Source organism: Pteropus alecto, unplaced genomic scaffold, assembly GCF_000325575.1.
Source record: "Pteropus alecto unplaced genomic scaffold, ASM32557v1 scaffold76, whole genome shotgun sequence".
NCBI classification, from domain to species: Eukaryota; Metazoa; Chordata; class Mammalia; order Chiroptera; family Pteropodidae; genus Pteropus; species Pteropus alecto.
In genome coordinates, this window is record NW_006443138.1 from 15,046,395 (window position 1) to 15,072,534 (window position 26,140).

Genomic DNA, 26,140 nt, shown 5'->3' on the forward strand with positions numbered 1-26,140 from the left:
TTTGAATTCCAAACTCATATTGTAAATATCTTAGACGTCTTATTCTTTCTTTCTTTGATAATACACACCCCTTCAAGGATTCATCTGTGCAGGTTTTTTTTTTCTTTGTGTATTCTTAATTCTCATCATTTTTTTGGAAGGAGGGGGTGGCTTCCCCAGCTGTTTCTAAAAATAGTTACTTTCTCTCTTCTCCAACTTTATTTTCATGTCTTTGTTATAGCATTTACACAATACACTGTTTCGATGTCTGTTCAGAAACAGACATGGTTGCCCACCATAAATTTCTTTGGCTATCAAGGCAGATGACACAACAAACTCATCATGACTATGAATAAAGTGCATTAGGTATTCACAACACATTGAAGATTCCCAAGAGGGGACAGGCTCAGTGAAGAGGGGAGCAAATGGAAGGGAGAAGGAGTGGCTTCTAGAGCGTGTAGCTGCTGTAGGGACTTCCTGGAGGCTGTGCTGTTTGAAATTCTCCCTGAGCTCAGAGGCAAAGGGAATTAGAGCCTTCTTATCTTGGTTCCCCAGATGTGGGGTAGACTGAGAGGAGGGGCCGGAATCTAAAAGTTGTCAACAGTCAAACATAAAAAATGGAGTTATCCTCCTTATTACAATGCTTTAATTATCCACAGTTTAGATTAAAAAAAGTAAGATGAAAGGGAGATTTTTGTTTTTGTTTTTGTTTTTTTTTTTTTTTTAAATAAGATGAAAGGGAGATTTTTGTTTTTGTTTTTTTGTTTTGTTTTGTTTTTTAGAGGACGAGGGTATTATGTATGCTTTCATTCTGAGTTGAATGATTCTGAGAACAGCAACAATTTTATTTTCAACAAATTCAGCATTCAATATTCAAACATTTCATTCCTTCAACAACAAATTCTTGTCTTCATGGTGCTTACGTTTTAGAACTGCAGAAATGAGAATGATAGTTACTAGAACGGCAGCTCAAAAAACACTGGAGCAGGTAAGATTGAGTCTCCCATATCCTCTAAAACAAAAGGTGCTATGTGCTAAGGTCCAGTTGATTAACCAAGGCAAATTTCAAAAGAAACTGTCTTATGTAAAGTCTTAAGTCATCAAGTATTGTCAGTTCTGCTACTGCAATATAAATTCCACTTGGCTCTTACAGGATCCTCAGAAAACCAAAGTATCTAAAAGTTCTCTACCAATGTGAAATGGAGTCTGTGTGGCATGCAAGGTCATTAAAATCTATGTCACAGAGAACATAACACAAATATCTTATATTTCTCATGAAATTAGGACATCAACTTCAATCAATTTATCTTTTTTTTTTGGAAGAAGAATTAAGTGCTTAATGATAGTCCTATGTAAAATATCCTGGTAATAAATTTTATAATAGAGTTTTCATTACAAAACAGAAATCCTTATTTTGGTTTGCATTTTGAGAGTTCAAAAGATAAGAACATTTATTAATATGGACAAAATGTGAAATTCATTTAAATACTAAATATTTGTTCTAGTTAGTAATCCTCTAAAACTATTAGATTACTGACTTTCTTTTTCATGAGCATTGGGAGTACAAAAGATTTATATCTTTTAAAAGAATCTCAGAACTGTAATTTAACTGAAGATTTAAACTATTCCAAGCATAAAAATAAATATTAGCTTGCATATTTAAGGCCTAAGAGAATTTAGTGTGAACTTAGAAGAAATCAAATAGTTGACATAAAACATTTATGGAAATTTGCCATTTCCTTTTTTATACCTTTCAACTATTTTTTATAAACTCTGAGTGATGTTATAGACCAGCACTGTCCAATAGAAATATAATGTGAACCACAAATTAGAGTCATATGCATAATTTCAAATTTTCTAATAGGAACGGTTAAATAGTAAAAAAACAAAAAAAAAGAAGGGAAACTAATTTTAGTAGTATATTTTATTTATCCCAACATATTCAAAATATGCAAACAATTATTATTGAAATATTTTACTATTTTTCCTAACTCTTCAAAATCTGATATCTGTTTTAATCTCAATTGAGACTAGACACATTTGAAATTCTCAGTAGCCACATGTGACAAGGGGCTGTCATATTGGACTGTATAGTTACAGAGAGTGACTGTTGTCATCTGGATTTAAGGATCAGGGGGAAGAATGGCAAAAATTGGCCCATCGGTGCCCAGCTCAAATCTTACTTCTTTCTTGAAGCCTTCTCTATTCCATCATCAGAGAATAACATTTTCTTGCACAAAAGTTTTATGAAACTTCTTTTCTGTGTTACTTTCAATATGTTGTCTTTTATTGCCCTTGTTGATGTGCATGTGCTAACCAGTTCCTTGGGAGATGTTTTAGTTCTCCTTAGGGGTAGACTTCCGAAGTTATCATATATACTGAATAAAGCAGCACTTCCTTTTCATTTGTCCATGGGTTTTATCTTCCAGATCTCACGTGCTAGTTTTCTAAGATGATACAACTTTGATATATATGCCTGTGTCCAGTTTTCCTGTGATTTTACAAGGTATGGTAGGCAGAATGGTTGAATAGAAGGATCAAGGTCCTGGAATTTCTTCCTTTGAATCCCAATTTCACCTCTTGTGAGACCTTTGGGAAGGTTTTATACTCATTGGTCCTATTTTCTCATCTGTCAGTGAAAATTATTGTTATTCTGTAGAATCGTTGAGAGAATTCAATGAGATTTTGTGTTTGGCAACTGTTCTATCATGTAAATTTTGTGAGGACAGGCCTTTTGTCTGCTTTGATTACCATTTGGTACCATTACTGAGATCAGTAGCTGACATATAGCAGGATTCAATAAATATTCTGATGAATTAATGATTGAATTACTGCTTTTCATTTTTTTTTTAGTTTTCATGGTTCACATTTCACAATCAAGGAAGCTAAATTTTAATGCGTATCTCTCTTTAACCTCTTCCTTGCCACATAGAAATCAGAATGCTCTTTCTTAAAAGTAAAGAGATATATCATTCCTGTGCTTAAAAGATCCCTTACCATGGCTTAAAAGGCTCTACCTGTCCCTTGTGACCCAGCCCCTACTCCTTCCAGTATCTCCTATCTCAAGAAAGGATACTGTCCTGCAATCACTTGCTCAATTATCATCAGTTCTTCCTATTCCTTCATCCCTCAATCCATCAGCTAGTTCTACCACTTCTACTTCTGTACCATATTTGTCCTAGGTACTATTATTTTTTACTGAGACCTGCAGCCTAGGGGACAGATAATAAACTCTTACCTCCTAACTGGTCTCTTCCATCATTGATTTCCTTACAATATACTTTCCACATAAGAGCCAGAGAAAGAGCTATTAAAAATGTTGTGTCTCTCACTGGTTTAACACCCTCCATAGATTTCCATTGCTCTTCAAATAAAATTTAAACTCCTTGCCATGGTCTCTAACACTTTACCAATTTGACCTTCATCTAACTATCCTACCTCTCAGTCACTATGTTGAGAACATATTTGACTCTTTCTGTGCCTCAAGCACATCACATTATACGGTTTTTGTGCTTGACATTCATTTTGCATGGGTATCTTGCCTTCAGTTTTGGTTGACTTTTTCCAATCATTTAGTTCTCAGCTCAAATATCATCTCCTTCCCTGATTACCAAATCTAAATAAAACTGCTCTTTCTATTCATTTATGTTGCCGCTGATTTATCTGGTTTATTTCTTTACTGAGTTTGTTGTTAGGTACCACCACTTGAATGTAACTTCCCTATAATCAGAAGCCTTTTCTGTTTTATTTACTATAATATCCTTAGTTCATGGAATAATATTTGCCCTGTAATAGATGCACTATAAATATTTGATGAATAAATAAAATTTTACATAAGTGTTCCCATATATGATTGGAGTGATAATGGAAGACGACATCAATACTGAATATATCAGGAAAGGATGAAACTTAAGATGAACTTTTAGTGATGGGTAGAATTTGGACTCATGGAAAAGAGGAGAGGATATTTTATGCTAGCAAGTTCACAAAGTCAGATGTGAGCATTCTGTTTGTTATTTGTAAATGTCATTCAATGATAGGGACATCTTGAATAATAAATGATTCATGAAAAATTCTATCCTTCTAGAATGATTCAATTCACTTCTATATTCAGCGTACGTATTCTTTAGTGAAAAAGCTAAGCACTTTTAATGTTAATTGTAAAAGATCCATATTTTTTAATCCTTGTCTATCTGTCCTAATTCACATATTTCAAGGCAAATGCCCAAAGGAATGATCTTTCCTTGGAGTTAACTGAGGCCAAATAATTATGCGTTGCCATATAAAGCATATGATAATAGGATTACTTTTTTGCTGTATATATATGAACCAATTTCTTTCAGAGACTATAAATTATCTGTTATTAAACGAAGCTTATTTTAGGGAATCGTATTAATATTTAGGATTCAGATTATTTTTATTTACTATATTATATTACTAACAGTTATCCTAGTCTTACTCAACCAATGAGATTATCTGTTAAATTTTAATGAATTAAGCAACAGTATCCTGGTTGCTTAGCAAAGTATTCTTGCATAATTGGGATCATCTTTCTAATCATTTAAAATTAATCATCTCGAGTCTTCAAACTATGCTTTAAAAGTAGAAATAAAGCATGAATTAAGTTTTGTTCCATTGGTTTCTATCAGGCGTGTGTAGTCTACATACTTTGGTATACAAACAAACCTCTATTTTTCAAATTTACATATTTTCATCATGAGATTATTGCAGACAATTTCTTCTTCTTCTGCTCCTTCATTAGTGCCTTAATAAGACTTTTCATATGTCTGAATTTAGCATTCTATTAAGATTATGTTCTTCTGTTATATGGTACTTTCTCTTACCATCCTTTTTCGGTCCAGAAGATCTCAGCATTCTCTTCACTCCTCCTATCTTTCCATATGACAGACAAGCAAAGTAATTGTCAATGACACCTTATAAATCAATAAACAATGTTATGCTTCTAGACCTCATGATTATCTTCCTTCAGTAACAAAACACTCATCCCATAAGACAGCGATAAACATGTGTGCCTAGAAAATTTGACTCCTACCACCTAACGTTTTTAAAGTATAATACAGTTGAAATAATTTATAAAATTAATGTGATTACTTTCTAGGCATACTTTCTGTTTTATGAACAAAATATAGAGTGAAGAACAGTAAAGACTTATAAGTAGCCTTTAATGAATAAAAAAAATGGAACTATGAGGTTACTTCGTTGAAAATTTCTAAAGGCAATGCCAATTCTCAAAGCCTTAATGAATAATTGATTGGCCCAGGTTATGATGAAAGATGGGCTTGCATGGAGTGTGACATTTATCATTCATTCATTTACAAAACATTGAAGTGTCTTCTCTTTTTCAGCTGTCTATTTTTGTTCTTTTTCTTGCTGTTTTTTTCTACTCCCCTGACTACCACTGACTGACTTCCAATGACATCTGTTTAACTGTCCTCCAAATACTGGCTCTTTCCTGAGGCACACACATGAGTTCTCTAGAGGTCTCTGGGGGTTATCCTCACTGCCTACTTCCTTGACGTGATGGATTAGCTGTGGCTCAAACTTTTTTTTAACTCTTCTCAGATCTTCCCTCTGGCATTATATCCTACTGCTTTCTGCTGGCAAGGTCTGTTTGCACAGAGGCCAGGCTTCTTGGGTGGGGTCTTGGTAAGATGGTTCAAGCCTGACTGTAGTCATAGTTAACCCATGGGAGACTCTAGTATCTTTGTCACGTCAAAAGTGGGTGAACAAATTGTTCTACCGCTCTTTTCTTTCTCTCTCTTTCCAATTTCCTTTTTCCTTGATCAATCAGACACATGAGCAAAAAGTCTGCCTAAGTACATGGGCATCTAGGAGACATTATTCTCTCTAGCAAGCACCCTCAATTTATGGTGGTGATACACATGGGGCCCTCTTCATTTAACTATAGTGTGGGGTGTGAGCAGAAACCCTACTTCACACCTCTTGGGGAGCCAGGAAGAGTCATGGTATTTATTCCCCACTAGGCCAGAAACTCGGGACTTCAATGGGTTGTGCTTTTTCTTCCTCCTATCTTCTGCTTACAAGGAGTTGAGAGAGTAGGTATAAAACTTCATAATGCTTTTTGCTTTTAAGTGACCAATAAGAAAAGTCTCACTTATTACGTAGTATATCTATTATACTACGTATACACATATAAATCAGAACATATGTAAATGAAATTTAAAAAATAATTTGGGACTACTGGTCTTTTAGTGAGTAAACTTTTAAGTTCATTCATTACACGTATTACTATTTGAACATCACTGCCCTTCAACCTCAGCTAGTCTCATATTACTTCTTGGTGAAGATAGAAATGATCACAGCCCCTAACTTGCAGTAGCAATTTGTGTGAATGTGGCTAGTACTAAGTTGGTGCTCAGTAAATCATTTTTAAACCATGAAAAACATCAATTTATCTCTATCTGTTTCTAGATATCTTATTATATGACATCTCAAAAGGTAAAGCTATTCAAAGTAATTGTTTATGGCAACAAAGCGAAAGTAAAGAATTTGACTCCGGGTGTGGACTACGTGTTTCATGTGAAGACAGTTAGAAGCAAAGATTGCAGTGTATCTGTAATGAAAAAAGTGACTACAAGTAAGGATATATTATAAATGAATTCTTTGCTTTATAGTTTTGTGAGAATCAGAAGTACTTTGGCTCACTATAAATAAAGCTATTTTAAAACACAAAGCTTGATAATAAAGGAAAAATGATGATCATAAAAATATGATTAAAAGAACTCAAAATATATGAACTTAAAAAGTTGTATATGGCTAAATGTTTTGGAAACTACACAGTTTTTAAAATCTATACATACATGCTTATGTGTAGACACACATATACAACATGTATGGATACATATGTATATTTATAGATATATTGTATCACTTATATACAATATACATGCATATATATGCATGTATATATATACAAATATACATAATATTCCATAATAATATAAGCACAATTTATTTTCTACTGAAGTGTGGTTTTGATGAACAGAACTTCTATCTTCTTTTCATCAATGTTTGTAAATTCATTATAAATCAGTTCCATAAGGTTTTGGGATTAGGTGTAGTAATAGTATTTGTAACCAACAATTCTTGTGAAAGTTTGTGAGATCTACAGGATCTCATCTCAGTGGAGACCAATAATGCAAGAAATGTGATTTCCATTGATGAGTAGATTAAAATCAGCAGTTATGTAATGATGTAGGACTGCTAAAAACTTTGATGTAACCAAAAAAAACACACATGAAAGCACCCTTATTTCTGGCCCTTGCTCCCTCTCTAAGTTATTCTGTTTCATCTTCATCCAAAATTAGGTAACTGCTAGATGGTAGCTACCAAATCTGTGATTATATCATATAAGGATACTTCTGGTTAAAAGTATTCAAGAGACACAGATCTAAAGAAATGACCATTGGAAGTGATTTATGATTGGTTAAGGAAAGATATTTGGGAAGTAGGGAGGATATTAATGTGCCACTTAAATTAAAACCCATATATATGTATCTATTTCTCTATTTGCAGAGTTGAACATATAGGATGCTAGATATGAATAAACTTAAGGTTTATTACATAAATGTTCAAATTACATTATTCATGTTTGCTTTATTTTTATATATATGTGCAATTTTTATTTACATATAATTTACCTTTTCAATAGAACCCTCTAGTATATGTGGCTTAACATTAAAAGCCGTGAATACTTCTTCTGTGAATTTAATGTGGAATCCAACAGAGACCAACTTCACTCATTACAAGATTTATATATCAAACAGAACATTTGCAAAAGAATATCTTATTTGGGGAATGATGACTGAGTACACACTTACAGATCTGACTCCTGGTGGAATATATAACATCACAGTAAACAGAGTAAGAGGCAATGTTGAAGGATCTGGAACATTTATCACAGTTATTGCAGGTATACAAATTATTTTTGATTTTTTAAAAATTCATATCTGTATTACATTTTGTACTGTTCAAGATAAAATTTCAGTTTTCTCATTTTAAAGTGGCAATAATTATAGTATATACTTATGAAATGTTATGACTGCTTCATAAACAATGAAAGTGCTTAGCACAGTGTATAATATAGTATAAACTTAGTAAGAGTTGGCTTATATTATTTTGCATGTCTAATGCACGAGTATCTCATCAGTCATAGTATATATTATGCCCAACCTATGGTTTAATTATGGAAGGATTTAAATGTGATATTCAAAGCTTATCATACATAGTGTTGGTACACAGGGAGTATAACTAAAAGTTAATACTAATGACAATGAAACTTTTAAAAAGTTGTCCTTCATAGGCTTTTGTTTTCTTGAAACTATTATGATAGATTAGGGCAATTTTTTGTGAATATTACGAGTTACGTAACAGTTTAGTCTCACTTTGTGTATAGTCAGGAGGATCTCTCTGTGTAGCTTCCTTTTCCATTTTGAATCTCTTCCTACTGTCTTTCTCAAAGGTTAATGTGCCATAGTTCGTATCAGGATTTTGTTTTTGAGGTACTTCCAATTCTTTTAAGCTGTTTCCCTTTATAGACACCGATCGTGGGATCATATTTCTGTTTTCACTCAGCCCTTCAAAATGTAGTTTAGGTAAGTTTACCGAAATGCCAACGGGAAAACTTGAGAGATGCTTTAGAGTATGCCATCCAATATGTAAGATTAGCAACATGTGACTATTGAGCCTTGAAATGTCGCTAGTTCAAATTCAAATGTGCTTTAAATGTGAAAAACATATGGGGTTGCAAAGATGATATGAAAAAAATAACCATCTTATTAATAATTCTATATCAATTATATGTGAAATGATGTTTTTGATATATTGGGTTAAATAAAATATACTATTAAAATTAATTTTGCATGTTTCTCTTTATGTTTTTAATGTGGCTCATATTATATTTTTATTGGACAGTGATACTTTAGAGAATCACAAAAGACATATTTAAGCATATTTCATACCCTGAGATATCCTGCAATGAAGAAAACTATTTAACTTAAAAAAATGAATTATTTGATAAAGTGGTTTGATCACAAGACATCTACTAAATTCTAAGGATTTAAGGTTCTGAAGATTAATTTTTACGAAAGTCTGGTCTAAAAAATTACCTAAGTCTAGAATTCCTTTTGCTAGCCCTAATTAAACTGAATACAATGTGGCATTCTTTTCTCTTAAAACTCCAAACATATCCTCTCTGGATTTTATTGTTTAGTAACAATTAGGTTGAAAGTAATATTTTTATTTCATATTTTCCTACCCTTTGAGAGACTAAATTCTATGGAGTACTAATCATATATTTATTATACGGTCTACTTTCACTTAATTGAATCTTCCTTCTCATATCCAGAAAGCTGCACTCATCCACAACAACTTAAGCATTGCTCCACCTCCACTACCTTTTTCTGAGTGCAGGCCTCACTCTTCTCTGCCCTCTCACTCTTCTCTGCAATATCCCACTAAATGGCCTCTCACTGCCATTTTTACCTCTCTCCAAATCATGTACCATTCAATGCCATTCGAGAGTAATCTTAAAAAAAAAAAAAAAAAAAAAGTTCAGATTGCTTCCGCACTTAAAATTTAAGGCTTTCCATTGCATTCAAGGAGAATAAAATCTAAAATCTTTATTATAGCCTGAATGTTCATTAGACTGTTCCTCTTTCTTATATGATCCCTAAAATTCAGGCTGGCTTTTCTCAGTTACGTTAAATTCTGTCTAATTCCAGGGCTTCTATCCAGTCTGCTTTGAAAGGTCTTTACCAAACTGTCTTGAAGTTTTCAGGCCTTCCCTCTTGATCAGATTGGCAAATTTCCAGACAAATATATTCTTCCTCCTCTTGGTGAGATACACTTCATTCTTAGCCAAGAATTCTCCAGTGTGTAATCTTAAACCACAGTCTAGGAAACTACATCCTATCTCACCACCATCTCAGTAAGCAGACCTCCACTTCGCTGATCTTCCTTTTTCTTCCAAAGTCTTGTCCGAGGTCCTTTTCTAGTTTATTTCCTAAGACTTCATGGATATTAGTTACTTTCTGAGACCCTTGAAGAACCAGTATTAGCCCTCATATAAATCAGTAAGTGTGAGTAGTAGTTGGCTGGACTTTTGTCATGTTAGACTTCTCTCTGTTTTAATGTGGGGTAGTGAGGTGGATCAAGCTCTTTTCTCTCAAGCTTCAGAATACCGAGACATAGGTCTGTGTGCAGAATGTTCCAGGACAAATGCCAGCAACTGTGTACAACAAAGTAATTGTACCATCACAACCTGGGTGTTTTTCTGATCTTTTATCTTGGATTTAAAATTTATCTAAAGAGTTATTATAAAACTGCAGTGCTCACTACATGGACAGTTTGGACATGATGCTGAGAGAATGATTGTAACTTTGAGAATGTCATGGTGGAAATTAATTGATCAATATCAGTTTAAGGTACTAGGGAAGCACTATAAGCATTAAAGGAACTTTTCAAAGAAGATAAAGAAAAGTCATTGAAAAGTATCTTCCTGCCATTTGCGACAACATGTGTAGAACTTGAGATAATCATGCTAAGTGAAATAAACCATGCAGAAAAAGTTGAAAATCACATGATATCACTTATATGTGGGATATAAGCCTAAAAACAACAAATGATCAGGACAAACAGAGACTCATGGACATAGACTATAGACCAATGGTTACCAGAGGGTAGGGAATGGAGGAGGAGCGGGGAGACGGATGGAGTAAAGGGGTCAAATATGTGGTGACAGAAAGAAATCTAACTATGGGAGGTGGACACACAATGTAAATATATATATGCCTTACTGTTAAAGTATATAGCTGAAACATCGGATTTCGTTAACCAATGTCACCATAAAAATAAATAAATAAATAAATTAATTAATTAAATAAATAAATAGATTTTAAAAAGAAAAAAAAAAGTAAAGCATCTTCCCCCACCCCTCAAAAAGAGAAATTGACTTGTAATGTTAAGACTTTTATTTTATGCAATTTATCCTTATCGGTTTTGTTAGGAAATACATATTTTAAAAATTATACCCATTTCAAACCATCTCTGGTAGAGGGGCTTTAAAATGATAAATGGATTTAAATTATTAATTCCAGACTTTTTGGGGGGGGAAACGGTGTTAGGTTAGGTCTCTATCAGGTATATTTTTCACATGCTTGGCTTCAAAATCTCTCTCCCTCCCATATATTGTTTGTCTGGAATTTACTCTAAAGATAAGGCAGAATGAAAACCTGGCTCATTGGCAAGCAATCAGAAGAACTTTATATAGAAAACTCCCTTCAAGGAGATATAGGCAGCATAAACTAAACTTTGGAAACAGTGGAAGCAAAGGTGGAAAAATATGATCGAAATGGCTAGGACAATTAAGACTTATTGTTTAAAAACTATCATATTTCCTTTCCTACATGAAAACTTAGCTTTCCTTTTAAAGAAACAACTAACTTTTTTTTAATCAAAATTGATCACTCTTTAAAAAATCTGGCATATTTTTTCAATTATTTTCTGTTTAATAAATATCCAGATAATTGGATAAATAGTTCTTACTTATTTTGCTTTAAAACGATTCAATTTTTCTATTAGAGCCTAAGCTTTAAAAAACAATCTGGTCAACCAACAAATTTTAGTAGGTAAGGCATATCCCAGAAATAGATACATAACTTGATATATTACTACTGATAGTTATACTTAAAAACTATCTATTATCAAGATATACATGCTTAACGCCTCCATATGGCTAGAGATAATTTAAAGGATTCAGTGCTTTCTAATAATGTGACTAGTTTGAAACCTGACCCTTATAAGACTATTGATTTTCACTTTTTCTTTGAAGCTTTAGGAGAATAAGTTGATTTCAAACCTCTCTTTTTCAATATCAGAACCGGAAAAACCCGAGAAACTTAGAGTCTTCAATATTTCCGCACATTCCTTCTCTCTGCACTGGAGCCTGCCCTCTGGACATGTGGAAGGGTTTCATGTGGGTCTGGTTCCTGACAGTGGCTTTGTTACTATCAAAGATCTTGGAGGTGGAGAGTATCAGGTATAGTTTTCATTATCATACTTGCTGAGCCAACTCGTATTTATATTTGGCCCCAATAGGAAAGTTCTTTATGAAACTCATCCACTGTGAAAACTTACTCCTTTGAGAGTTTTTAGAAGCCTAAGATGAACAGAAAAACACTGATGCCAAATTGATGAGTGTAAGTTTCAGCGTTGGTGGACTGTTACCTTAGCAACGTCTATGCCTTTTTTTTTTTTTAAGTCTACCCTGAACCTACAGCCAGCCATCCAAGGGTTCATGAATAGTTTAACGAAGAAAGGGCAGAGCTATTGAGTAATCCAGGCTCATTAATTGTGTACTTGCCAGGAAGATCTGTCTCTAAATCATTAATGCAGGCTACATTTCTCTCTAGAGCCATCAATGTGATTCCACTGCCTGAAAAATGTAATAATGATGGATTTTCTTATCATTTTTCTTTTAGTTTTTATTGGGACTTCAGAGACACAGGTATTTTATATACACTCTTAAAAACCAAGGCTAAGCAATGGGCTATAGATTTCTTAAGAGTCTTAAATAGTTGTTTCTTGTGACAAAGAATTAGCAAAGATAGAAATACTGATTTAGTCTTTGATAACACAGCATGTTTTTTAAGTTTCTATTATGTTATTCGGTAAAAAGTTATGTGATAGAACAAATTTATGTTTTACCACAATATGGAACTTGTGATATTTTAAATAATACAGGGTTGTAAAGTAACTTTATTATTATTTTTTGACTGTGATAGATTTATTATTTTAGCTTTCTTGCTTTCCAGGAAGAGTTTTAATGCAACTATTTGTTTTTGGTGTTCTAGGTTGATGTCTCCAATGCTATTCCTGGTACGAGGTACAACGTAACCATCTCTTCCTTTTCTGCGACAACATATAGCTCACCTGTTAGTAGAACAGTGACAACAAATGTAACCAGTGAGTATATGTTTATAATTACCTTTTTTTAAATGAAGTATTTGAAGCTGGTATAAATATATTGGATGGAAATACTTATCTTAGCAATATGTGCATTATATGCATAAAAAGAATTTAGTAATTAAAGCAAAATGGAAACTTAAGAAAGTGATCTATTTAAAACTTGCATTTTACTCATTCTTTAGCTTCTTTTACTTTCAAATAGTAAAGGTAACAACTCTATACTTTTTTGTGAAATGGATCAGAGACTGTTAATGGTGATATCTAAATATCACAGAGTCATGAAAATAAACTCACTATGCCTGCCTGGGAATAATTATTCAGTTTGTAGGACTGTTTCTTGTATTCTTAATTTTTTGTGTTTAAGCCTGGCACAAGTAAGTTTCTTTTGTAAATGATCTGGCATCAAAAGTATATTTGGCATGTAGTAGTAAATAGCATTCCATTTTTTACATTCTTATAAAAGAATGTTTTTGGTATTCCCCAAAGCATTTAATCTTTTTACTTTTCTTTTGGTAGCAAGGTTCTAGGGAAGATAAACTCACATTTAAGAGACCATTAGTCTTTAGGAACTTCAAAAGCCTAAATTTGTAAACATCTTTCTTACCTATGATTGTGAAAATACATTTTGTTTTTTATTTTTAAATAGAACCAGGGCCTCCAGTCTTCCTAGCTGGAGAAAGAGTTGGATCGGCTGGGATTCTTCTGTCTTGGAATACACCACCTAATCCAAATGGAAGGATTATCTCTTACATTGTGAAATATAAGGAAGTTTGTCCATGGATGCAAGCAGTATATACACAAGTTAGAGCAAAGCCAGATAGTCTGGAAGTTCTTCTTACTAATCTTAATCCTGGAACAACGTATGAAATCAAGGTAATTATTATGTTAACAATAATTTAGTATTAAAATATTTCATTCATTTTAAAAGTGAAGGAGCATTTCTCACCTGGTCAAGCCTTTACAGCTGAACACAGCAAATGACTGAATAATGATTATCTGAGTCATGGCCTCCATGCTCATCTGGGCTTTTAAAATGAACAAATATAATCACTTTTTATTTTTATATGCATTTGTGTAATTTATCTATTTAAAAAAGGTCAGTGATTTTTTTCAAAGAATAAATCAAGTTTAAAAGAAATAATTTAGGCTTCATAAGTGAAAATATAATACTTTTTTATTAAAAATTGTTTCATTATTTTTCTCTTAATCCTGTTGTATTTGTATGTATTATCAAAATTTTGGATAATGGGAAGAGAGCCTCTGATGAGCCAGTTTCTAAAAGAGCAGTGAATTCAGTTTAGTTCCACTCAACAAATATTTCCTAAACATTTACTGTGTGTTTGTGTTTATAAAAATTTTTAGTCTTTTACAATGTTCAGTATGCAAAAATAATGCCTTATTTAAAATTTAGATAAAGAAGAACCTTAAAAAGCAATCCTAAATTAGGCCATATGAAAATGTTTACAGTTAAGAGATATCTGTGATATTTCTAGGGGACAGTAAAGAATACAGATTAATTCTAGCTCCTTTCTATTTTCAACATAACATCTATATGTTCTTTGAGCTTTGTTGGTAATTGAATATAGAGAATAAAATTTATAAGAGCTGCATAAATATCTGGTCATACATAACTAAGATGATCTTCTAGATGATAAGAAATTACGGGAAAGAAGAGATTTTGCCTGGAGGGTTTTTCTTATCAGAAATGTTCCTGTTTGCGGAATCAAAGAATACAATAACTGGAGAACATATACCAATAAGAGTAGGGATCCCCCAAATGAAAAAAGTAAAAACAAACTTTTACTGATGCAGAGATCAAAGTCAAAGATTTATGATGACTATTTCATCACAAAAACATGGATTAAAGAGTAGGAAACCTTTTTCTAACTGACATCTGAAAATGAGACACTAAAGATATTTTCTGTCAATAAACACATATTCATATTAACCTATATGTTAAAATATGCTATTAAAAGTAGTAAATAAAGATCAGATTGTAATGTGATATAAGAGGCTATTCCTGACAGAAAGGTGATTTAACCAATCTAGTTCTGCTTAGATCTATTTTTTTGGAGTTTGAATTTTATTCCTTTGAATTCCCTTATTTCAGACCTATTGAGAAGCTCTTTTTCTTCTTTTCATCCCACACTTTATAAATCATTGTTGTAACCTTTACACTGTTCAAATAAATGTTAACCATTGCAGAATTCAAAAGGGTTTTTGGCATAGTACATTTGATATCGTCAAATGTAGGTAGGTATCAAATCTACATGATTGTAGGAAAATCTAGTTAAGTACATTAATGTATTATTTCATTTAGTCTTCAGAACAGTCCTATGACATAAATACATTATTATTCCTATTTCAAAGAAAAGGAGAATGTGACTTAGAATAGTTAAGTAAATTGACCAAAGCTACTCCTCTGGGGATTGGTAGCACTGCAATTTAAACCAAGGTTGTCTGACTCTAGTTACGGCATTTGGAAGAACTTGAGAGTTGTGTGATCTCATTTATGACACTTTTCTTTGCCTATTCTAGTCTATTTGACTAGTATATCCAAGTAAAAAAAAATTTTTTCAATCTATTAAATTCTAGAATATGTAGTCTAAATGATTAATTAGACTTGCTTATTTTTAAAATTGTTTTTCTGAGTATTTATTTGTCTGATTAGATTGTAGACTCTAAAGCCAGGTACCATCTATATGGTCTTGTATTTGTTACAGAAATAGTTGTAATGTCTTGCATAGAGTAACTATAGTGGAAAGAGGGTGAGCTTTAAAAATAACAATAAGCCCAACTTCAACTGAATTCTGGTTCTACCATTTATTCCTGTATGACTTCAGGCAAGTTACTTGACCTCTCTCAACCAGTTTTCTCATCTACAAAATGTTGACAATAATACTTAATGTTTTGATTATGTGGCTAAAATGAGATGTGTAAAATCTCTAGGTTTCCTGGTGCATAGAAATTGTGCATAAATGGTAACTTTTATTATTATTAATAGAGTATAAAACTTTATTATTAATATTTCCATTAGGAATCTGAGAAATCTCTTGAATTAAACTATACTGCAAATATACTCTTATGGGAATGGAAATATGGAATGGCTCCATATGTACCTTATGCTTCAGGAATATTATAGGAATTAGAGGGAAAAGTATCTTTATCATTTATCAAATAATAAGACAAGCCACATTTATTATTTCAGATTAAAGAGTAAAATTTAATAATTCTTTTGATCTACTCTAGGTTGCTGCTGAAAACAGTGCTGGCATTGGAGTGTTTAGTGACCCATTTCTCTTCCAAACTGCAGAAAGTGGTAATTTTCCTAAATCATTTATTCTAAATTTACTTAGTTAAGGGTTTTCATCACTTAAAATAAATAGGGATATAAAAAAATATCTCATGCTAAAATGCATAAAATGTTCAACAGCATGGCCATTTAATTATGGTTAGAGTCTTCTTGGATAGTTAATTCATTCATTAAAGTAGATATTATTATTTCTGAGTATAAAAACAGTAAATGTTATCTTAGAAAACTTTTTAAAAAAAACAGAAATAAAACCATTCAATGAAAATTATTTATTGTCTTGTTACATAAAAAATCCTATTATCATTTTGGTACATTTCTTTTCTGGCTGGTTTTTTTCTCCCCCACCATGAATATATGTGTATATGACTATATAATAATGAAAATAGGCTTGTGCCATTTATGCATGTTTATATCTTACCTTTTTTCTGTTAACATCAAATCATAAGCATTTTTATGACATTAGATTTTTGGAAATATGGATTTTAATGGTTATTGTATTATACATAACACATAATCATTACCAAACCAATTTAAAGATACCTCCATTCTTTTGGAGTTAAAAAAGATATTTCCATTCTGGAGGAGAGGAAAAATCTTGATGTCATCCTTAACTCCTCTCTCTCACAGTATACTCTGATATATCAGCAAACTCTGCCAGCACGATATGAAAATATATCCTGAATCTCACCCTTATTGCTAATCACTCTAATCCATTATCATTTCTTGCCTCAACAATTGAGTGTCCTTGTTTTTCTTGTTTCCAATTTACCTGCCTACAGTTTACTCTCTCCACAAGGGCTACACCATCTTTTGAAACATGTGCCAATGTTACCGTTCTCTTCCTAACATGGCTCCTATATCACTGAGAATAATATCCTACGTCCTTCCCAGGGCCTGTATGCAATGCTCTGTATGCTCTTTTCCCTCTCTGACTTCATCTCTTACTATTCTGTCCTCCTCCAGCTACTCCAGCTACACTGATCTTCTTTTTGATCTTTATATATTTTATACTTCTGCCGACATAATTTCTAGAGATATTAACTCTCTTGGCAAATCATGATTGAGAAAAACTAGAGAAACTGTAGAATGTAGTGAATATCGTCCTATAATAGATGTCTCACTGTTTCTCATTTGCTGTGTGTTCTTGGGCAAATTATGTAATTACAGAATCCCTTTCTTTTCTTTTCTTTTTTCATTTCTCTCTCTCTCTCTCTCTCTGTCAGTATAAAGGGTAAACATATAATGTAAACCTAAATGTAATTAGATCAATGATTTCCAATTTTTTCCTCGAATATCCCTTTTTTTATTATTTATGCTACATAAAACCCAAATTTAAAGAAGATTTCTATGAAGTAACTAAATTGGGTTTATTATTGTTGAATCAGAAGTAATTTCTTTCCTCATGAATAAAAGTACTCTTAGGCAGAGTGTACAAGTTAATCAATTATATAGCATGTTGAGCTAATATTCCATCGATAAGCACGAAAACTCAACTTTTTAACTTCTCATGAAGCATTATTTCAGGTAAATAATAGAATTTATTTAGGCTTTACGATATTAGAAATATCTCTTGCATCTTCACTCCCAACTTGATGAATCCTTAAAAATTCAAGAAAATACTTTTAGAAGTCTCTGTATTGGATTTATACAGTTCTTTTTTTTTTTTTTCCTGACCCAATAAATGTATGCTTTGTAGAATGTGCACTTTGAAAAGTAGGTACTTTCACATACTTGTGTATTTATGCATGTCACTAGTTTATATATAACCTCAAAGCATTGGAAGACACTTATGTGAAAGACGAAATAACTTTATTAACAGAACTTTGTGGTACTTTATTATTAAACCTTTACTTGGATCAAAATAGATAAATTCACTCAATAAGAATCAAGAGATAATGAGATTTTACATAAAAGTCCAGGAGTAGAAACTAGAATATTTAAAATAGGAAAAGACCTGCCAACTACAGAAAAGAGCCAGAATTTGTCTTCAGACACTGTGAATTCAAAAAAGAAAAACATTTTATTGGGACAAAAATAATTTAAAGCAAGTTAATAAAAATGTTAATAGATGTAATTAATTTCACTAGATGTTGTTTAACAGATATAATTAATTTTTATCTGTTAATGTTTTTAGGCTACTTTTCTTAATAATTTGAAATCGTGCTTTAGAATTTAATAAAAATTTGGTTACCTTATAAATTCAAATTTCTCTACACCTGACTGTTAATGCCCATTTATAAATGTGTCAGCTTGTCTGCAATTCGTTATTGATATATATATATCAGCCATACTTATAAAAATTTGTATAGTTTATACAACTAAATTTAAAGGATGATTAAGATTCATGAAGAGAGTAAAATGGCAGTTACCAGGGAGTAAGGTGGTGGAGGAACAAGACTGATGGTATTCAGAGTACAAACTTGCAATGGGTAATAAATAACCTATAGAGATCTGCTACACAGTATAATGAATATAAACAACAATCTCTCTCACTTCCCCAGCTCCAGGAAAAGTGGTGAATCTCACAGTCGAGGCCTTTAACTATTCAGCAGTAAACCTGATATGGTATTTACCTAGGCAACCAAATGGCAAAATTACCGGTTTCAAGATTAGCGTCAAACATGCCAGAAGTGGGACAATAGTGAAAGATGTCTCAATAAGAGTAGAGGACATTTTGATGGGGAAATTGCCAGAATGTAATGTAAGTATCACGGTACACTTTCTATGGCTCAAAAATTTTGAATAAACTTATATTTTGGAGTTTCCAGCATCTGTGTATTATATATTTTATCAAAATATAGCTATTTGATTACCTCTAGTATTAGGTTATAGTATCATGTTATACACAATTGGCTATATTTGAGGTAGAGTAAGAGGAGGGTTTGAGAATTCAACATTTCATGACAGGAGTAGCATCTGTGCTAGGCCTTGGAGTAAAAATAGATGGATTATGAGAGGGGCACATTCTGGGTGAAGGATACTTTATAAAGCCCTGAAGTAGGAAAGTATAGGATATCACTGGAAAAAAAAGATGTGATAGGAGGGGAGAGGAGAGGAGGGGAATAATCAAGGTTAAGTCTGTGGAAGTAGATTGTTTTTGTTGTGCATATCTTCGGTAAAGAATTTGTTATTACTCATAATTGATAGGAAATTCCTAGAAGTAATATAATTATGCTTTTCCAAAAATAATGTTGATGATCTTTGTGATAATATTGATGGAGAAACAGCCAAACCTTTTGTTTCAAATACTTTAAGTTATAGAAGTCTCAAAATCTTCTTTTTAAAATTAGGATATATTTCGAATACAAATAAAAAGCATACCTACACACATGCACACATACACACACATACAATGCATGTGCTATTGGCTTTATTTTTTGAGTTCTTATGAGAAAAATGATAATAATAGTAAGAAAGTGATCTATGGTTGAAATTTCACAAATAGAAAAGTAGTTCATCTCTTTGGCTCTTGCACTTTTAACATGAATTTTTAAAAATTCTTACTAATGATTTTCCTGTAGTTTTGCCTTTATTTTAGGTCACCTGAAATCCTATTCATAAGAAAGATTAAGGTATAAGAATGCAATATATGTATTCTGCTTTAAAACTGTAGACATAAATGGGTATATTTCTAGCAAATTTGTCCATAACTTGAATACATTAATCTGTTAATGTGTAATGTGTATTAATCATACACATACAAATTTAAGAATAATATTTGTAGTAAAAAGGAAAAAAATGAATTACACTTCTCATGTTCACTAAGTGATAACACATTTTTTTCTCCATTGATATTTATTTTATTCACTAGGAGAATAATGAATCTTTTTTATGGAGTACAACCAGCCCTTCTCCAACCCTTAGTAGAGTTACACCTCCATCACGTACCACATACTCATCGAGCACATTGTTACGCAGTAAGATAAGCTCTGTGTGGAAAGAGCCTATCAGTTTTGTAGTGACACATTTGAGACCTTATACGACATATCTATTTGAAGTTTCTGCTGTTACAACTGAAGCAGGTTATATTGATAGTACAATTGTCAGAACACCAGAATCAGGTATGGTTTCTTGTTTTGTGTGTGTGAAAAAAAAAAAGTTAAATTCCTTGTAGAATAATCTTTCATTATTTTTGATATAGATCTTTTTGTTAAAATGTTCCTTCTGTTTCAATAACTATTTTCCCCCCAATGACAGATAATAAGATCACATCTGGAGCATATTCAATTTTGGTTCTGTTTTATACTACTAACATGAGCACCTAAAATTAGAAAAATTTGAAAGAAAGGATTCTTAAGCTAATAACCATGATTCTAGGATCAGCTTTTATTATTCCATGATCTCAGCAATTTTTCATAATTATCTCTGCCTTTCTACATCTTCTGTAATCATCTGTACCCTTCTCTCACTGATATTGCTATTACCAAAAGTGATAACATCTGAAGCAACAGAAATATCATGTGATTAACATTTCAATATCAGATAAAAACAGTAGTTAAAAAAGATATTTACTTGTATCCTCTTTGCCCTGCAGTTTCCTCATGTAAAAAATGGAGATTGTGGTAGTACATTCCTTATGATGGTGGTGGTAGGATTAAAAGTATAATTAGATATTATTATTAATTCAAAGTACATATTTTTAAGTATGGGTGTTTACATATTTAATTATACTGTTATGGATATGTATATAAGTAAATTTATGTAGATGATGACATAATACCATACTAAATATATAGTATCAGACATTCAATTATGATAGGTAATATTTGAGGTTGCTGAAAATTATTATTGGTAGCATAATTTCACTCAAGCACAGTATTTTTTTTCTGGTGACATAGCTGTTGCCCTTTATCATTTTATGACATGTAAGTTTGAAATTTTTTTCTTGATTTAAACAACCATCTTTGAATCATAGCTTGTTCTTCTTCCATACTTCTTACTTTACTCTTATTCGATAAAAAAAATAACTTCGTAAGGGTCACACAAAGTGAAATTAGTAGACAAGAAATTTGTTTTGAAAAAAATATTTGTAATGTTTCATTTCAATTAAAACAAGGGGTAAAATGTAGAAACACATCTGTGAAAAATAGACCGTTTTAAAACGTTATTAGTATTTTTTATGTTACCAATGTCACATTAGAATCTCTAACCATAGATTATAAATTTCCCCTCAGAACCAAATACAAGTATTGATACAAAAAGTAAAGATCAGTCTACGGCATTGCCACCCTGAATGTGCCTGAGCTCATCTGATCTCGGAACCTAAGCAGGGTCAGGCCTGGTTAGTACTGGATAGGAGACCTCCTAGGAATACTGGATGCTGTAGGCATAAAAAAAAAAAAAAAAAAAGTAAAGATCATTGCCAGTAGATTCTGAAGACAGATTATTTTCTTGTGTCCACCAGAAGGAGAGTGTTTATCAAGCCCAGGCCTTGTCGAATGCAGTATATGTGTACATACAGATGTTTCAGGACAATGTAACTGTACACTAAACTATATATGAATGAAACATGCACTGGGTAATTAAAATACAACATTAAATAAAACTATTAATTGTTGCAAATAAGAAATTCATCTGATGATCCAGCATATTTTATTTAAATTCTTTTTTTACTCTTTCTTTTTTTAGTTAAAAAAAACTTTGCTATTAGTGTGATATTTTATTTTCTCTTTGCCTTTATGGTTTTTTATGTATATTTAATAATGTACTTTTTAGATTTAAGTATATATCTATTATTTATTCATATTTTCCTATAATCATTTTAGTGCCTGAAGGACCACCACAAAACTGTATAACAGGCAACATTACAGGAAAGTCCTTTTCAATTTCATGTGACCCACCAACTATGCTAACAGGGAAATTTAGTTATAGAGTCGAATTATATGGACCATCAGGTAAGTCTTAATTAATTTTGTGTTTACTTTTTGGAGTAAGAAGTATACAGAATATGTTACTGGTTTCAAATTTCTTTAAGTATCAAACTTTTTAAAAGATCCTATAATTGAATCAAATAATTGAAAAGTAATAACTTTTTGTTTAAAACCATAAATATAAGAATGGCAAAACACTATCCATGTTCCCTATTTGATGAGGGAGGGCTAAAAAATGACATGGAACCACTCAAGAAGTGTTAGAGGAGATACCTGTCTTCAAATATTTGAATAAGAAGACCGTGGCTCACTTTCATTGCAAATATATTTATAAAGGACATCTTTGTGAACAAGCAGGACTCGGGCATTTGCTTATCAGATATTTTGAGGGATTCGAACACTATATAATTGGAAATTAATTAAGTAAAATCTAAAATTCTTTTCTAATCTGAGATTTTATAGTTCTATGAAAGAAGTTAAATTCAAATAGTAATGAAATAACATAAACTCACATATTAGCATTTATTTGGAAGAATTATTCATTTTGAAACTTCTATGAATCTATCATGAATATATGATTAACCATTATCTTTCATCCTTAATTGCCTTATGTTCTTAAAATTCTGAAATATTTTCAGTTTCTAAAAGTCTTTTCTTTCCCTCCCAACCTCTTCCCATCCCCCATACATAGAAACAAAGGCGGTACACTGACATACCTTTTCTACCTGGTATTATTTTTTTAAATGTTGACAAGGTACTCCTTCATCTGTAAGTCTGATAAATCAAGTAAGATGATGCATTTAGTAATGATTACAGTTAACAACTTGGAAGTTGATAGCGATATTGACAAGAGCAGTTAAGATGGGGTATGGGGGTAAATGCCTGACTGGAGTGGATTTAAGAGAGCATGGGAGAAGAGCATTGAAACAGTGGGTAACAGACAACTTGAGTTTTAATGCAAAGTGAAGCAATGAAAGGGAGCAGAATGGAGATGCGGATAAACAGAGTTAACAGGTTTATTTTCAGAAGGAATATATAAGTATATTTTTGGCTGCTATGAATGTGGACAAAAAATAATGACATAGGAAAGATAAGAATTACTGGAAAGATATCTTTGTGTAGGCAGAGGGTGAGATCCTTTGCTCAATGTAGGGATTGGTTTGAGATTAAAATGTAGATGATTCATCCATAGAACAGGGTATAAGGCAGAGTATATGGGTACAGAGGCTAGTTATTTATGTTATAGATAATTATGTTGGTGAGACTCTATGGCAGATCTTTTCTGATTGATTTATTTTTTTCAATGGAATGAGAAGCAAGATTGTCAACTGGAAGTGATGATAGAGCAGAAAGATTTTGAAGTCTGAAGAGGGAAGAGAAAGTGTAAAATAATCATCTAGAAGAGTAGAGAGTGATTAAACTATGGAAATTAAGTAAGGTACCAGGCATCATTAAGGGCTCATTTGAGATGTGATAATAAATAAAGTGATATCACTCAGAGTGGATTTTTGTTTTTCCTCAGGTCCCTTCAATAAGAGAAGGGCAAGGGAGTTGAAGGCTTGTGTAAGGCAGTGATTATAATTGACAGACAATAACATTGAGGGTAGGCACACAGTAGAAGTCAGTTGGTGAGGAAGCAAACAAAATACAATAAAAGAGGTGGTAAGATCAATGGATTGGAGCTCCCAATGGACTTAAAAGAATTGTTGGTTCAGGGTACTTGAGTAAGAGACCAGGAAAGCGGAAAGAATGGTTAGAGAGAGTTGAATGAAATTGAGATTATGGAGAATTTGCAATTATTGGTAATGGTGATGTCCAAGTTATGACCATGAGGAAGTGATTGAAGTAGGGTAGAGGACTAGATTATTTAAGAAGAGCTCAAAATGGTTTACGGATTATCTCTAGGGATATTAAAATCGCCACTAATTAAGATGGTAGCATTAAAGAAAGTGATATTGCACCAGGAACAAAACCATCCAGAATAAGGGTGAGTGACCCTGGGGTTAGAGATCACTATGATGATGAGAGCTAGTGGATGTCACTGATGACATGAAATTTAAAGCTGCAGGCTTTTATAAAGAGGGAGCTAAAATAGTCTAAGACAGGGTAATGAGGAGCAAAGAGAACACATACCACACCTGAGGGCCTAAGTCACTTGAGGGCTTCAGGAAAATTAGACCATCACCATTCAGGATGGCTGCAGAGGAATAGAAACAGTGTTCTTAGAGTTTCAGCTAGAGCAAGATGGTGAAAGAACTATTCAGTGGTAAAGTTGAGGATTTAAAGAATTTTGATGATAGACTAAAGAATTTTGCTCAAAAGGTAAACTAGAAATACTTTCTAAACATATCTTTTATAGAAGATAATGAGAATATTTAGCATATTGATTGACTAAATTTGAGTATTTGGTTTTATATTGGTGAATCTAATGTGTTCCATTTAAATATGTAAAAAATAACATGGTAATTGAACAAGACTTTATAATTTAATAAAAGTCATTTTAAACACCGGAAGATTTTCATCTTCTTTCTGTTGTTTTCATTAAATTGATATCAATCACTACTAAGCTAAATGTTTAAATATGTTCACTTTTAAAGTTGTAATAACAAACATTAGTGCTTAGGTTAACACTTTAATTGCTGCCCTTGGCTCTATACTTGAATGTGAGAATGATTACATGATTGATGAGAAAATAATCCACAAGTATCTTTTGATTTTTGCAGGACGGATTTTGGATAACAGCACAAAAGACCTTAAGTTTGCATTCGCTAACCTAACACCATTTACAATGTATGATGTGTATATTGCGGCTGAAACCAGTGCAGGGATTGGACCCAAAACAAATATTTCAATATTCACTCCTCCGGAAGGTAAGAACATCTCCTTTTGTTTGTTAATGGGATACTTTTGCTCTGCTTGGAAATTTTATTACATTGGTTAAACATATTAAAAGCTCTTTGGTTTATATTTACTTAAGTCATGTTATTTCCTTATCAGATGACTGCTTAATACATTCTGAACATATATTCCTCAGAACACTAAACCCACAGCATGCTTCATAAGAGGCACCAAAGATGAGGCAAGGTTAGGAAACACTACATGCCTGTTAGAGATTCCAATGAATATTGACAAAACCTCAAGGAATCTTAAACAAACACACTTAACATTGTTTAACTCACATTATTTAAAGTAGAATGTATATTTTTTCAGACTAATGTTCAGAGGAATCTATAAATCCCCAATGTCTATAACAAAATATGTTTATAACCAAAAGGGTGTGCTAAGCAAGTAAGGAATCTAAATACAAATAATACAAATTTACTAGCATATACTGAATTTATTAAAATAATATTTCTCCTAAAGAAAATTTTTTATTTGTTCGTGTTAAATATCACAGTTTTATGCTAACCACCATGTTTAAAAAATGTTACCATACCATTTCATAACATATTTTCTTGGCCTACACTAAACTTGCTAAATGTCTTCATTTCTATTTATGGACTATAATTATTGAGAAGAAAACAGTAATTTTTTTTTACAACCACATCAACACTTGAAAAAGTTTCCAGATTTTCCTTGTGTGATAGCTAATGTATAGTAACTTGTAAATTACACATGCGTGTATATGTATGTGTGCATGCGCACGCTCACACTGAAGATTGGTTATACACTCATCAAATCAGTTCATTCAAGTGTTTGACCATTAGAGGGCAGCAGTTATTAGGGAATTTTGAACTTCTCCCCTTCAAAGAACAATTAAACCTTGATAATATTTTGCTGTTGAAAGAACTTAAAAATCATATTTTACATCATTTCAAATAAAAATCCTAATGCGTATATAGTTGTAATACATCAATTAAGAAAGAGATATATACTCATAAGCAAAATGTTCTGTCTTTTTTCATCTTAAAAATTTTTCTTTGTGTTTCTATCGGAAGAATCTTAGCTTTCTGTCTTCACCATTAGATTT

At 32.2% G+C, this 26,140-nt stretch overlaps 1 protein-coding gene across 1 annotated transcript in view; it reads left to right on the forward strand.

Annotated features, from left to right (window-relative positions):
* The window catches only part of PTPRQ (protein tyrosine phosphatase, receptor type Q), a 214,476-nt gene that overhangs the window by 34,613 nt on the left and 153,723 nt on the right, over nt 1–26,140 (forward strand). Inside the window, 11 exon segments of the mRNA XM_025040984.1 lie at nt 6,433–6,598; nt 7,673–7,933; nt 8,559–8,615; nt 11,898–12,058; nt 12,873–12,984; nt 13,634–13,860; nt 16,237–16,306; nt 18,802–19,001; nt 20,112–20,361; nt 22,066–22,194; nt 24,894–25,040. Coding sequence (XP_024896752.1) covers nt 6,433–6,598; nt 7,673–7,933; nt 8,559–8,615; nt 11,898–12,058; nt 12,873–12,984; nt 13,634–13,860; nt 16,237–16,306; nt 18,802–19,001; nt 20,112–20,361; nt 22,066–22,194; nt 24,894–25,040 — 1,780 coding nt within the window.